The sequence below is a fragment of the Myotis yumanensis genome, unplaced genomic scaffold (genome assembly GCF_028538775.1).
Source record: "Myotis yumanensis isolate MYYU_CA2020_CCGP unplaced genomic scaffold, mMyoYum1.0.hap1 SCAF_11, whole genome shotgun sequence".
NCBI lineage: Eukaryota > Metazoa > Chordata > Mammalia > Chiroptera > Vespertilionidae > Myotis > Myotis yumanensis.
The window spans coordinates 37,333,890-37,349,735 of NW_027223762.1; the positions used below are offsets into that span (position 1 = coordinate 37,333,890).

The 15,846-nt window shown below is 40.6% G+C and overlaps 1 protein-coding gene across 1 annotated transcript in view; it reads right to left on the reverse strand.

The window, feature by feature from the left end:
* The window catches only part of RAB1A (RAB1A, member RAS oncogene family), a 40,522-nt gene that overhangs the window by 1,946 nt on the left and 22,730 nt on the right, over positions 1-15,846 (reverse strand). The window contains exons 3-5 of the mRNA XM_070429355.1: positions 12,131-12,226; positions 2,610-2,705; positions 1,291-1,422 (exon numbers count right to left, since the gene is read on the reverse strand). Of these exons, the coding sequence (XP_070285456.1) occupies positions 1,291-1,422; positions 2,610-2,705; positions 12,131-12,226 (324 nt within the window). The remainder of the gene's footprint in view (positions 1-1,290; positions 1,423-2,609; positions 2,706-12,130; positions 12,227-15,846) is intronic.

The following is a 15,846-nucleotide window of genomic DNA, read 5'->3' on the forward strand; positions in this document are numbered from 1 at the left end:
AATTGTCATTTCAAAGTATTCTAGTGCACATTTTTTTTTTCCATGAAGACAATTTTATTTTCTTCTTTACATATTTATTTTGGATATGTCTTACCTAGATTAAGAGAAAACAAGAATTTGAAAAGCAGATTATCCCTTTTATTATAATTTCTTTTTACATAACTTTTTCAACCTAGATTCAGGTAACTACCTGTCTCTCCCATAAAAGGAGAAGTGTCCTGCACATTACAATAGGCAAAAAGGCTTTAAGGAAATAAAAATATTTTAAATTGATCCATTACAATTTTTTAATCTTCTTGAGTACATTGGAAAGTGGGAAAAAGACAGGAGAGAAAAATGGAATTTCAAACAACCAGACTGTAATAACCTCAGATTTAATACACTCTTTTATATTTTTTTCTCCAAACAAGTACAAAGGAGGTTCAAGTGCTCTATGTGGATGCCTTTCCATACCTTAACATATATATTTTTTATTCCCAGTAATCCTGGCCAGTGTTTATCTAAACTTTCTGAAGCATATTAGGTCTCAATTATGGAAAATAATCCTGGGCAATCAAACAAGGGGGAAGCACAGAAATAATGCTTGTATCTCAACTACATTTTCAGAATCTAGAATTGCCAATTCAAGATGGAGAATATGCAGTGGGGGGAAAAGATAACAGAATTGACTAGAAGTAGGAAATGCAGAATTTTAAGATTCAAAGAGCTCCTTGGAAGGACAACAAAGTAAACAGCATGAGGAGCAGAAAAGAAAAAGGGAAGAGGGCCCAGTACATACACCAATTCTTTCCTATGCTAGCATCCTCATCTCAAAAGGAAAAAGATAAAGTCCATGAAAAATACTTAAGTTTATTGCAAACTGCTATAATAATTTATTGAAGCATATTATAGGCAAATGGTAGCTATGAAAAGGACAACAAAGGGAGAAAGAACAGATAGTTTCAATTATTAGAACTCTGACAGGGAGAGGAGTGTGAGAACATATTTACCTCTATCTCATAAAGATTTTTTTTTAATGCAGTTTGCTTTCATGTACATGGCTAAAATATCTCATTACTAACTACCAAAGATGTAATTTATGGACACAAAGGGTAAAATAAATGTAACAAAGATAAAGGTAAATATGGGGAATGGATGTTAGCTAGTGAAACAGTACAAAATAGACTTCTATGGGGGAGGGTAGTGCACATTTTAAAAGCAAAAGGTGGTTGTGATCATTGCATGACTCCCCACTACATAATTCAAATTCAATGCCTTCAAATTCAATTTGAAAATCAACTTTAAACATACCTTTGCTGTTGTGTAGTCTACTACTTTCTTTGTGGTCAGATCACATTTGTTCCCTACCAACAACTTGTTGACGTTTTCACTGGCATAACGATCTATTTCCTGCAGCCACTGTTTAACATTATTGAAGGACTCCTAAGAAGACAGACATTTTTAAGGATGATAATATAGCTCTGTTCTATAATATAACAACTGTTCTAATGAAGCAAGTGATAAAAGAAGTGTTTTCTTAACCTAAGAAGAGTTAATGAAGCAACTCTAGCTATAAGATAATTACTATAGTGCTGGCTTAGAAGTAAACTGATAATATTACAGTGACTATCCTTACCTAAATAAATTAGAATTTGAAGGCTTGAGGATAAAAATACCTTATTTGACAGAGAAATACAGCTCAGCATCAAACTATAGCTCAAGCAAATTTGATAAATTTGAATTGAAATTTGATTATTTTAGTTTATGAATAGATTGTTACTACTAGAGACAAAAGGTATTAAATAAATGGGTCCAAAGATGCTTGGGGTGTTTTTTTACCACAATCATATTAATGAGAAGAAATTTTTAAGTATTTCATGGTAATGACATGAGATTTGAAATTAGCGTCATTTTTCTCCTGTTGTATCACTCACCCAATACTTCTCAAGGCATTGAATCTAAAGTATTATGATTCCAGTTATCTCTTAATTAGCTATATCATAGTTGAAGTGACACTTAACATTTGCTACAAGAAAAATAAGTTCTAAACACTTATCTTTTATTCTTTGATAGAAAAAAAACTTGAAATTTTCTAATTTTCTGATCAACAATTCTTATGGTCCTTGGACTACTAGTACATTCTTCACGCTATCCCTATACCCCCACCACCCCTTCTCTCAAAAGCTAATCTTCAGATATTCTTTTTCCTCTAGTTCAACCTATCAAGAATATCCTCCACAGACAGACTCATAATCTTGTTTTTTGGCAATTCTGACAAGTCTAACTACTAGGCAAATTCGTTAATATTTAATACCAAGAACATGGTATAAGCCAAATAACTACAGCTCACTATAAACTCTTGTCAAAACGATCAGTTTTTTAGTTGATAATAAATATAACCAAGGTCCATGAAAGCAAATGTAAAACCAAATACTAAATTTTTTATTTACTTAAGGAAAATAATATGACATTTTAGCTAATCAATTCATTAGATGCCCAAATAGTGTTTATGTGATTCACTTATTTGGAAGTGGACAAAGTTTTTGTCCATATAAATAAAATGGGTGGCTATTTATCAAATAGTAACTTCCTACTTGGTCGCTGTAACACAATTTCCTCCTGGAACTTACCTGATCTGTCACATCATACACAACTATGATGCCATGGGCTCCTCTGTAATAACTGGAGGTGATTGTTCGAAATCTTTCTTGGCCTGCTGTGTCCCACTATTATAAAATAATCAAGAAATCCAAACAATTCCATTAAGTTAGAGTTGGGGAAAGGGGCAGGAGGAGGGGGAACAGTTTAGTTTGTTTACATGTGTACAGAAACGACCAGGATTTGATATGGAAACATTAGCCCTCAGTGCTCACACTACTAAATTGCATAACTGCCAACTACCTGAAGGTCCAGAAAAGAAGCTAGTGCCTACAATTTAGCTTATGTTCTGCTACCAATATTACACCAGCTCTTTGAGATTAGGAACTACGTCATACTTTTCATACTCACTACCATTCTTAGAATTGTGCAAAACATTCAGAATGACTGCATAAACAGGTTGACTTGATTAGGAAGGCTACTGCCCTTACACCCCTTTAACACTCACACATAAGACAATATCATTTGCTAGCATGTTTTAGCATCATGGAATGCACGGAAAGGATCTAATTAAGATAACTACCAGTCAAAATAGCACTTTAACCATCTCTGGAAAGTATTATCTTAATCCTAGGGAAAACACTGTAAAGATGATGATTCAAAATACTTTCATAAAATTCATTTTAAAAGCAATTTGCCACACTTCACCATTTAGACTTAAACACCAAAAACAAATACTCATTTAAATTACTATATTAAAATTCTGGGTTTAAAAAAAACTGAAAGGAAACTTATAGTTACTGTAAAAATAAATGGACTTGAAGTTTAAGACAAGTGAAGATCAAGTTGCAATAGCCTTTATAGGGAGGAGATTATAAAGTTCTGGAGTATATCTGTGAACTTGGCATTGATCCTCTTTGTTTTAAAAGGCAAAATTTAAAAAAAAAAAAAAAACTGCTTCAGGAGCACTGAGTGAAATCACTTTCTTTTCCAGCGGACAAAGAGCTGTTAAATTCAAATTGGGGGGAAATTTTAATACAGACAGGATATTAGATAATATTGAGGCCTTAGTGTCAGTTTTGCTAGATGTGATAAATGTTTACATAGGAAAATAGAGATGCATACCAACCTATGCTTGGAGTAAAATATAATGTCTGTAATTTAACATACTCCAGGGCCGTGGTCGGCAAACCGCGGCTCGCGAGCCACATGTGGCTCTTTGGCCCCTTCAGTGTGGCTCTTCCACAAAATACCACGTGCGGGCGCGCACCTACAGTGTGATTGAAACTTCGTGGCCCATGCGCAGAAGTCGGTATTTTGTGGAAAAGCCACACTGAAGGGGCCAAAGAGTCGCATGTGGCTCGTGAGCCGCAGTTTGCCGACCACTGCTCCAGGGGAAAAGTTAATGAATCAAATAAAGTTAACATCATTTATCTAAAACAAATGAAAACAAGTCACAACAGCTTCATTCTTTTTTTTTGTTCAAAGTACTGGCCTGAGAGCCCAAAAGACTTTAGATCTGCTCAGTAAAATATTATGAAAATGTTTACACTACACCAGGCACTTAGATTCAAGGTTACAGAGATGAATGAAACAGCGCTCACAGGATATCTCATTTAAGTGGGAGAGACAAACGAGAAAACTAATTACTCTGTGAGGGGTAATAAGGATTATATACAGAAGAAAGTTCTTCCTTCCTTTATCCACCCACCAACCGCTTGCACAAAGATAGCACAAGGAAGAAATTGTTTATGCATAAATGTTAACAAAGAATTGTAACTGATTAAGCAAGGCATCCAAAGAGTAAACTTTCTGATGTCTCCTTGCCACTATGAAAACTCCTGACTACATCCTAATAGTACCTTCCTCTGTAATTGATCACCCTTTGTATATAATCCTCATTACCCCTCCTAATCACAGGTTTACTGACTTTCCCATGTTTGTCCCACTGAAATGGGATCTCTCCTTCTGTCTATGAGGCTATGTCAGTGGTCGGCAAACTCATTAGTCAACAGAGCCAAATAGCAACAGTACTTCTTCAAAATAGACTTGCCCAGGCCAAAAACCGATTTCTGCGCATGGGCCACGAAGTTTCAATCGCACTGTAGGTGCGCGCCCGCACGTGGTATTTTGTGGAAGAGCCACACTGAAGGGGCCAAAAAGCTGCGTGTGGCTCGCGAGCCAGTTTGCTGACCACGGGGCTACGTTAATCATTTCTCTCTGTAACCTAGAACCTCTTGGGATTGCCTGGCGTAACGTAAGCATGTCCATAAATGAGTCATCAATGAACAATCACAGAAGGATGCCTTCATGCTGTGGGTCTGGATCCCGTACCAGCCCTGCCCTACTGAATGTTTTGTAATCACTAATTCTGAGAAAGACCCAGAGGGCACACTTAAAAAGGAAAAGCTGAAAGGATAATTAAAATATAGATCAACATAATGATTTTGAAAGACCCAGAAAACTTGGAAGGATAATTCAAGCCTTGCAAGATGAAATTAATGGGTTTAAAGTAAAATCTGCCCAGCCAAAATGGCTCAGTGACTGAGCGTCAGGAGGTCACAGTTTGATTCCAGTCAGGGAATATACCTGGTTTCAGGCTTGATCCCCAGCGTGGGGCATGCAGGAGGCAGCCAACCAATGATTCTCTCATCATTGATGTTTTTATCTCTCCCTTTCCCTTCCTTTCTGAAATCGACACAAATATATTTTAAAAAGCAAATAAAAGTAAAATCTAGCATTCAGATTTAAAAGCTATAGTCATGAAGTATAAGACTTTCTAAAGAGTTACAAACTCAAAGCGATAAAATCCAAACTAGTAGGTAATTTAACTGAGATAGCAAATGTTGTTAAATTCAGGTGCTCCGCCCACCACCCCCCCCCCCCCCCCCCCCCCCGCATCCTTGAATGGATTAGTGATGAGAAAAGGCCATGAGTCCCTGTCATCCAAGAGGGGAAAAAATAAATAAATTCAGAGTCCAAATTAAGGGAGGATTTACCTCATATAGTCCACACTGGCTAGATTATGTATCGTACTTTATTTCAGGAGTCCATCTTAATAAAAGGCACTTATAAAATGCAAAAGTAACTCAAATTGTAAAAGATTCTGAAAACATGATTCCAGAAAGGAAACACTGACTTCAGATGTAGAGATTGTGATAAGATCAACACAAAAGGCAAGCTGGGCAGTGCCGACACCCTCCCACAACCACCTCAAAATTACAACTAAACTACAGAACAACCACCATTCAAAACCATCTGAAATATAGAAGTCCTACAACTAAGGATATAAAGAAGCCACATCAACACTGATAGGAGGGATGGAGACACAGAAAGGGTTGGGTAGGTCCAACACACCTGAGGAGAAAGGGATACCGGCCCCACACCAGGCCCCCCAACCCAGGGTTCCAGTGCCAGGAAGAGAAATTGCCATAACTTCTGACTATAAAAACTGGAAGGGATTGTGGCTGAGTGAAACGGAGGACTGCTAGAATCCCAGGCAACTCCTTTTTTCTTTTTTTAATATATTTTTATTTATTTCAGAGAGGGAGATAGATAGAAACATCGATGAGAGAAAATCATTAATCTGCTGGGTCCTGCACAACCTCTACTGAGGATTGAGCCCATAACTCAGGCATGTGTCCTGACCAGGAATCGAACCGTGACCTCCTGGTTCATAGATCAATGCTCAACCACTGAACCACACCAGCCATGCCTAGGCAGTTCCTAATAAAGGGCCCAAGCATGGACTTACTCTGACTCACTTGCTCTGAGCTCCAGCACTGGGGCAGAGCTTGAAAGGCTCCAGGGATATACAAGGAGGAACTGAATTGTCTGGCATCAGGGTGAGAGCTAGAGGGGCAGCTTTCTCCCAGACAGAAGTGCTGGCAGAGGCTATTTTTCCTTTGTTTAGCTCTCCCTGCAGAGATGTCAGACAAGTGCCATATCTGAGTCTCCATCAACCTGGCTGTCACTGTCTTCTCCATCCCCAGGCCCCATGATTCCCTGAGACTCTGCCCCACCCAACTTGCAGGCCCACTCAAGCTGTTTCCAGTGACTTTCCCATAGGAATGACCTGTCTTGGTTCATGCTTCAGGCTTTCCTAAAACCTTTTAAACAAGCAGCATCTGGCCTCAACATGCTTCATACCTCTTGCTAAGTGGCCCCAGGCCCAATACCAGTGGCAGCAGCTGGGTCTCTCCTGAGCAATTTCTAAGACCAGCACAAGCAGCAGTCATCTGCAGGTCATTTTGTAGCTCATGCCAGGAGGCACTGGACAGAACATAAGTGGCAACTGACATAGGCCTGCACCTCCCAGGAGGCACCCATGAACAGCTGTAGGTCACAATGAAGCACTACCCAACCACCTCCACAAGTGACACACTCAAGAGGCAGACTCAGCAGCATTGGAAGTAAATCCTACTCCATAAGGTGGACTCCTGCACAGCTGACCCTCCACCATGTATTCACAGCCTGTCCTTGTAGCCAATAAGCCCATGAGTAAATCCCTCCCACTGACATGCCAATAGCAATCAAGGCTCAACTACAAGAGGGTGTACATAGCCCACACAAGGGATGCACTTGGAGTGCCACTGGACTCTACAGCACACCTACTACATTAAGCCACTCTATCAAGCCTGGGAGACTAGCAGCTCTACCTAATACATAGCAACAAACACGGGGGGGTGGGGAACTCTGCCAAAATAAGAAGAAACATGTTCCAAATGAAAGAACAAAACAAAAATGCAGAAAAACAACTAAACAAAATAGAGACAAGCAATCTATTAGATGCAGAATTCAAAACACTGGTTATAAGAATGCTCAGTGAACTTAGAGAAAAAATAGATGAACTTAGTGAGAACATAAAAAGACATGGAAACCATAAAAAAGAATATATTAATTGAAATGAATAATTTACAGGGAATCAATAGTAAAATAGATGTAGCCAAGAATCAAATCAGTGATTTGGAATAAAAGCAAAAAACAAACAAACAACAACAACAAAAAACTCTCAAGAAAACACCCAATCCGAAGAATAAAAAGAAAAAAGATAGTGTAAGGAGCCTCTGAACAACTTCAAGCATACCAACATTTGCATCATGGGGGTGCTAGAAGGAGAAGAGAGAGAGCAAGAAATTGAAAACCTATTTGAAAACATGATGACAGAAAATTTCCCTAACCTGGTGAAGGAAATAGACATACAAATCCAGGAAGTACAGAAAGTCCCAAACAAGATGAACCCAAAGAGGCTCATACCAAGACACATAATTAAAATACAAAAGGTTAAAGACAAAGAGAATCTTAAAAGGAAGAAAAGTCCAACTGGTGTGGCTCAGTGGTTGAGTACGACCTATGAACCAGGAGGTCATGTTTGATGCCCGTTCAGGGCACATGCCCAGGTCGTGGGCTTGATCACCAGTAGGGGATGCAGGAGGCAGCCAATTAATTATCTCACATCATTGATGTCTCTGTATCTCTCTCCCTCTTCCTTCCTCTGAATTCAATAAAAAAGCAGCAAGAAAAAAGCAGATAACTACAAGGGAGCTCCCATAAGAATATCCGCTGGTTTCTCAACAGAAACTTTCCAAGCCAGAAGAGATTGGCAAGAAATATTCAAAGTGATGAAAAGGAAGGACCTACAACCAATATTACTCTACCCAGTAAAGCTACCATTGAGAATCAAAGAATAAAGGGCATCCCAGACAAGAAAAAGCTAAAGTTCATCACCACCAAACCAGAATTGCATGAAATGTTAAAGGATCTTCTTTAAAAAAGAGAAGAAAAAAGAGATTAAAAATATGAACAATAAAATGGCAATAAATACATATCTGTCAACATCTAAAAAACAAAATAATCAGAGCAGAAACAGACTCATAGACAAAACATTTTGATGTTTGCCAGACGGGAGGGGGGTTGGGGGATGGGTCAAAAAGGGGAAGGGATTATTAGGAAGTACAAATTGATAGTTAAGAATAGTCATGGGGATGTAAAGTACAGCAAAAAGGATATAATCAATAATATTCTAGTAACTATGGTATAAGATGGGTACAAGATTTATCTGGATAATCACTTAGTAAATTATGTGTAATCACTGGGTTGTACACCTGAAACTAATATAATACATTATATGTCAAATGTAATTAAAAAATAATTTTTTAAAAAAATAAAGATTACAAAATAAAAATAAAGGGAAATAAAATAAAATAATAAAATAAAATAAAATAAAATAAACAAAGGCAGGTGCCAACAGAAAAGAAATTAATCTCATTCAGGAAGCTCCAAAAGGCAGGGGAATAAGAGCTAGAAGTGAACAGAAACTGGCTTCAGCTCAACATAAAGAGTTAACAATTAGAGGTTATTTACAATGGAACTAGCTTATTTGAAAAACTGGCGAGCTTCCCAAAAATGTTCAAATAGGGAAAGGAAATTACTACCAAAGACAAAGAAAGACTCAAAGAATGACCTGTTATGAACCACTCCAGCCACAAGAAAGTAGCACTATATGAATGTTTCACAAATATATATTCAAACCTTATGGAGACAAATAATCACACATATAACCATTTCACATCAGTAGTTAAGAAGCTTGGGTGCAGCTTTCTGAAACATGCCTCTTACTTTAGGTGGTGCCAAGTATAAAGTTCTACATATAATTGGGGGGGGGATCAATATGGAAGGCTGGTTTAAAGTATCTCACACACTCTCAGAAAATTATATACTTCCAAGTCCTAATTTGGAATGCCAAGTGTGTTAACTTATAGCAAAACCAACAGTTCTTTTTTAATGTACCTTTTTTCCCCTCATCAGAGTCATATAAGGGAGGAACTAAAAAAATATTACCTCTCTGGAAAAATGTCATATCTTCAGTAACATTTGTACACAATAGTCCCTCCTTTATCCACGGTTTCAGATACCAGCAGAGAACCGTGGTTAAAAAAACTTTAAATGGAAATTCCAGAAATAATTCCTAAGTTTTAAATTGCATGCTGTTCTGAGCTGTGCCAGAAATCTTGCATCATTACACTCAGTCCTACCCCTGACCTGAATCATCCCCTGCATTCAGCATATCTAACTCACTTCATCATGTAGGCACTGTATCATCTTGAGAGACCACATTCACATATCTCTTACTATAGTACTAGGGGCCCAGTGCACGAATTCATGCACCTTGAAAGGAACTGTGGGGGGCCGAGAGGCTGCGGTAGGTACAGGGGCGGGTCTTGGCCCATCCTCCATGCCCCTGCCCAGCCCCTCCCACCGCGTCCCCCGGTCCCCTGTCTGCTGGCAGCCCCGCTTCTGCTGCCACCGCTCCCATGTGCTGACGGTGGCGCTGGCCCTGCTCACACCCGCTGACAGTGGCGCAGAGCAATTGTGGCCAGTGCCAGCAGCAGGTGCAAACAGGGCCGGCACCATCAGCGGGTGTGAGTGGTGGCTGCTGCTCCTATCACCCTTCAGGAGCAGGGGGAGATGGAGAAGCCCTCAGGGGAGATCAGGGCTGGCAGCCGCCGCTCGCACGCACTGATGGTGCTGAGTGATCGGGACCGGCGCCGGGCACCAGCAGTGGATGTGAGCAGTGGCTCTGGCGCCGGCTGTGGGTGCAAGCAGGGCCGGCACCAGCAGCAGGTGTGAGTGCCTGGCAGGACTGCGGTACGTGGGAACAAAGAATTTTCAGTAACCACCAGAGGCTCACCCTGATGACAGCGATCAGCGCTCCGCCTTGGTCTGGCACCTCCACTAACCTGCTCCACCACCGTGCCGTGGCCAACACCCGCCATGTTCCGCATGAGCCCCTGGTGGTCAGTGCACATCATAGCGACCGGTTGTTCCGCTGTTCAGTCTATTTGCATATTAGCCTTTTATTATATAGGATACTAAAGGCCCGATGCACAAAATTCGTGCCAGAGTAGGCCTTCCTTTCCCCGGCTGCCGGCACTGGCTTCCCTCTGGCACCTGGGACCTGGGCTTCCCTCTGGCCGCCAGCACACCTGGGACCCAAGCTTCCCTCGCACCCCGACTTTGTCCGGAAGGTCATCGGAATGACATCTGGAAGGATGTCCGGAAGGACGTCCAGTCTAATTAGCATATTATGCTTTTATTATTATAGATTTATTATTATAGTTAATATCATACTGTGCCTTATTTATAAATTTTATCATAGGTGTGTATATAGCATAGGGAAAAAACAGTATATATAGGGTTCTATACTATCTGTGGTTTCAGACCATCCCCTGGGGCTCTTAGAATAAGGGGGGACTACTGTACTGCCCAAAAGTTTACCAAGGGCTTTCACATACATTATTGTATACACATAAACAAAGCTACCAGATTTGGTTCTCACAATTACCTTATCTGTTCATAAATCAAGTATTTTCACATTCATTTTGGATATAAGAAACAGTCTCAGGAAAAAGGCTAAAGTTAAACCCATAACTCTATAACTAGTAAATACCAAAATGAAGAGATCAAATCCAAGTTTTCTGACTCCAAATCCAGAATTCCCAGTTCAGTGTATTACCAATTCCATAAAAAAGAACAGTCACTAGTTTTCTATGTTACTTAATACTAATAGCCAGCTCTAAAAGATATCCAGAGATTATTTTTAAAGACCACAGATATGGCCACATTGAGCGTCCCAGACCCATACTGAAGTGATAATAAGTGAACTACTACAATTGCCTACTTTTAATTTGGGGTTGGGGTTGTAAGGATAGATAAGGGGACTAGGATGGAACAAGGACACAAAATATTGAAGGCAGAACTATGGGCCACTTGGTTCTGCTACGAACTCTAGGCAAATAATTAAATCAGCATCAATTTCTGAGTTATGCAAAAAATTAGAAAAGCTAAGTTCCTTTCAGATAAAATTCTGTTTCTAAGAGTTTGGTAAATACTACGTAATAAATACAACAGAAATAAAAAAAAATACAGGTGACCCTTGAATAACACAGAAGTTAGAGATGCCAACCATCAGTGCAAAAATTCGCCAATAACTTAAGTCTGTCCTCCACACATGTGGATTCCCAACCACCAGATGACCCTTGAACAATCTGGGTTTGAACTGCCTAGGTCAAATGAACTGCATGAGTCAACTGGGAAAAAATCGGTGTATAAGTGGGTCTGCACAGTTAACACTCACATTGTTCAAGGGTCAACTATACTCAATTAAGCCACTGAGGAACCTCTCCCTAGGTTTTTTTTCATGTTCCATAGTACTCAACACAGTAAAAGACATAGAGAAAATGCTCAACATACTTTTGCTATAAGACAAGGTAAAGTTTTCAACTTAGACCCCACTGACAAAAGCACAAGAAAAAGAACAAGTTTGACTTAAAACATGTATTTCTCTGCTTTATGAATAGGAAATTCAATGAGGAAGATAATCTTAGACAAGTCATTTTTAATCTGAACAATTCTTATTCTACCACTCTATCATGGATGCATGATGCTTAAAATACTTCAAATTTAATTTTGTTAAATATTAAAAAATAAATAATACATTCTAAATTTATCAAAATAATTTTTTTAAAAAACTTCTAGTTCAAAAATTACTTACTATTTGAAGCTTGATTGTTTTCCCATCTAACTCTATAGTTCTTATTTTGAAATCCACACCAATAGTGCTGATGTAACTTTCTGTATACGTATCATCCTGAAGAGAAAAACAGTTCATGATTAAAATTAATGTTCAATACTAGAGTATATAAGAAAACAGTGCTAACTTTTATATACAAAGTTGATAAGGTTAAAAGGTATAACATGTTGAGAACAACCACTCCATCCTGCTCCAGTAATTACTTCATGTTTTGATTAAAAGCACTATTTAACAGTTTTTTCTTAAGAGTTTGTTCAATAACTATTCTTTAATTTTTCACACATTTCTTGGCAAATTGTTTACATATGTTACATAGGAAAAGGTTTTATATTTTCAATGATGAATAATTTTCCTAATTGCTAATCAGTGAAACTCTAGCTCCTCCCTACCCATAAATCCCATTTATTCACCACAAATTAATGACCATGTCACTCTCCTCTTCTGGATTTTTTAGAAATCAATTTTATTTCCTAGTTATGACTTTTTCAAATTCTCATAATATAAAATTTATCCTTTTAAAGTGTACAGTTCAGCCCTAACCGGTTTGGCTCAGTGGATAGAGCGTCAGCCTGCGGACTCAAGGGTCCCAGGGTCGAGTCCAGTCAAGGGCATGTACCTTGGTTGCGGGCACATCCCCAGTAGGGAGTGTGCAGGAGGCAGCTGATCGATGTTTCTAACTCTCTATCCCTCTCCCTTCCTCTCTGTAAAAAAATCAATTAAAAAAATCAATAAAATATATTTTTTAAAAAATAAAATAAAGTGTACAGTTCAATGGTTTTGTTTAGTATATTCACAGGGTTATGCAACCTACACCATTATTTAACTCCAGAACCTTTTCATCATCCTGTGATGAAACTCTGTACCTAGTAGCAGTCACTCTCCATTTCCTTCTCTTTCCCTAGACCCTGGAAACCACTAATCTATTTTATGTTTTTATGGATTTGCCTATTCTGAACATTTCATAAGAATGGAATCATACAGTATGTGGCCTTTCATGTTGGCTTAACTTAGCATAAAGTTTTCCAGGTTCATCCATGTTATAGCATGTATTAGTTCTTCTTCATTCCTTTTTTTAAAAAATATATTTGTATTGATTTCAGGGAGGAAGGGAGAGGGAGAGAGAGATAGAAACATCAATGATGAGAGAGAATCATTGATTGGCTGCCTCCTGCACGCCCCCTACTGGGGATCGAACCCGCAACCCGGGCATATGCCCTGATCGGGAATTGAACTGGTGACCTCTTGGTTCCTGGGTCTACCCTCAATCACTGAGCCACACCTGGCTGGGCATACTTCATTCCTTTTTTATGGTTGAATAATATACACTGAGTGGCCAGATTATTATGGCCGGCCTGATTATTATGACCACCCCATCAGTACAATGAAGTGAATTAGTTATGCAAATAATAATAATAATAATAATAATAAAGCATTGAGAGTATTTTCCTAGGAAGTTTTCAATACTCAGTATTTTTGGAAGTGTCAATGAAGTACTGATGGGGTGGTCATAATAATCTGGCCACTCAGTGTCTATTGTATGGATATGCCACATTTTGTTTATCCACTCATCAGCTGATGGACATCTGGTTGTTTCTACTTTTGGCTATTATAAATAACTAGAGGCCCGGTGCACAAAAATTTGTGCACTCGGGGGGAAGGGGGGGGGGTCCCCCAGCCCGGCCTGTGCCCTCTCACAGTCTGGGACCCCTCGGGAGATAACGACCTGCTGGCTTAGGCCTGCTCCCGGGTGGCAGAGGGCAGGCCCAATCCCTAAGTGCAGCCCCTGGTCGGGCTCAGAGCAGGGCCGATTAAGGAGTTGGGGCGCCGCCCCCTGTCATGCACAGAGCAGGGTGGATTGGGAGGTTGCGATGCCATCCTCAGTCACGCTCAGGGTGGGGCTGATTGGGGGGTTGGGGCACCGCCCCGTCACACTCAAGGCAGGGTCGATGGGGAGGTTGCGGCGCCACCCCCTGTCACGCACAGAGCAGGGCCGATCAGGGGGTTGGGGAGCTCCCCCCTGTCATGCACAGAGCAGGGCCCATCAGGGGGTTGGGGAGCTCCCCCTTGTCACTCACAGAGTAGGGCCAATAGGGAAGTTAGGGCACCGCCCCCTGTCACACACAGAGCAGGGCGGATCAGGGGGTTGGGGCGCCGCCCTCTATCACCCACAGAGCAGGGCCGATCAGGGGATTGGGGCGCCACCACTGTCACACTCAGGGCAGGGCCGATGGGGAGGTTATGGCTCTACCCTGTCACACACAGAGCAGGGCCTGTGGGGGGGTGGGGTGGGGTTGGGGCACCGCCCCCTGTCACACACAGAGCAGGGCCGATCAGGGGGTTTGGGTGCTGATCCGGTGCCAGGAGGCCTCACTGCTCTGCTGATCCTGGTGCTGGGAGGCATATTACCCTTTTACTATATAGGATAGAGGCCTGGGGGCAGGCTGGTTTGCCCTGAAGGGTGTCCTGGATCAGGGTGGGGGTCCCCACTGGGGTGCCTGGCCAGCCTGGATGAGGGGATGATGGCTGTTTGCAGCTGGTCACACACCATTCAAGGTGGGGGTCCCCACTGGGGTGCCTGGCCAGTCTGGGTGAGGGGCTGAGGGCTGCCTTAAGGCTGGCGATTGACTGAAGCTCCCAACCGCTCCTTCTTTTCTTTCTTTTTTTTTTTTTTATTCTGGGCCAGCTTTAGCTCTGGCTCTAGCTCTGAGGTTTCTGCTGCTGGTCTGTTTGCATTCTATAATCGAAACAATGTATAACTCCAGCTCTGAGATCCCTGCGGTTTTGTTTAGCTTCTATATTTGTTACAAAGTTTCAAACTGCCACCTCAGAGGCCGGCAGCGCAGGCGGGGAACGTTGGAGTCAGCCATCACTGGAGCAAGCAAGCCTCATGTTCGCTTCCAGCTGCCTGGCTGCCGGCCGCCATCTTGGCTGACAGTTAATTTGCATATACTCACTGATTAGCCAATGAAAAGGGTAGCGGTCGTACGCTAATTACCATGTTTCTCTTTTATTAGTGTACATGCTATGAACATTTGTGTATAAGCTTTTACGTGAACAATGTTTAACCCAATGTTAAACTTTAAAAATTATACCTATTTTTCTCAAGTTATCTGTTTTGACATTTTACTCAGAATGGAAACAAAACTCTTAATGCTTGTGAAAAGATACATGGAGAGATCAAGCTATCAACACCTAAACCCACTGAACAATCTTAGCAAGCACAAAGTACCACTTAAGTATTCTGACAAAAAGATGGTCCTAAATCTAATCAAACCTAAAACTATTAAAAGTAACATTATCAAACAGAACTTCCTTTGATGATGGAAAGTTTCTATAAGCTGAGCTAGCTAATACAGTAGCCACTAGCCCCAAGTGGCAACTGAGTAAAAGGAACTGAGTTTTTAATTTTATCAATTGTAATTGGTTTCCATTTAAATAGCTGCATGGGGCTAGTAGATACCATAAGGATAACACAGCTCTGGGGGTTTACTTCCAATTACAGAAACATGAGGAATTTCAACAAGTTTAAAGACACCACAAGGAAGCAAAGTGACAAATCTAAAATACTGAACGATCTATAGGAAAACTTCCCTGGTTTCTGAAAAAAGTAAATGACAAGAAAAACACATAAAAAAGAGGAGGTTGGGCCCTCACTGGATAGAGCGTTGGTCTGCGGA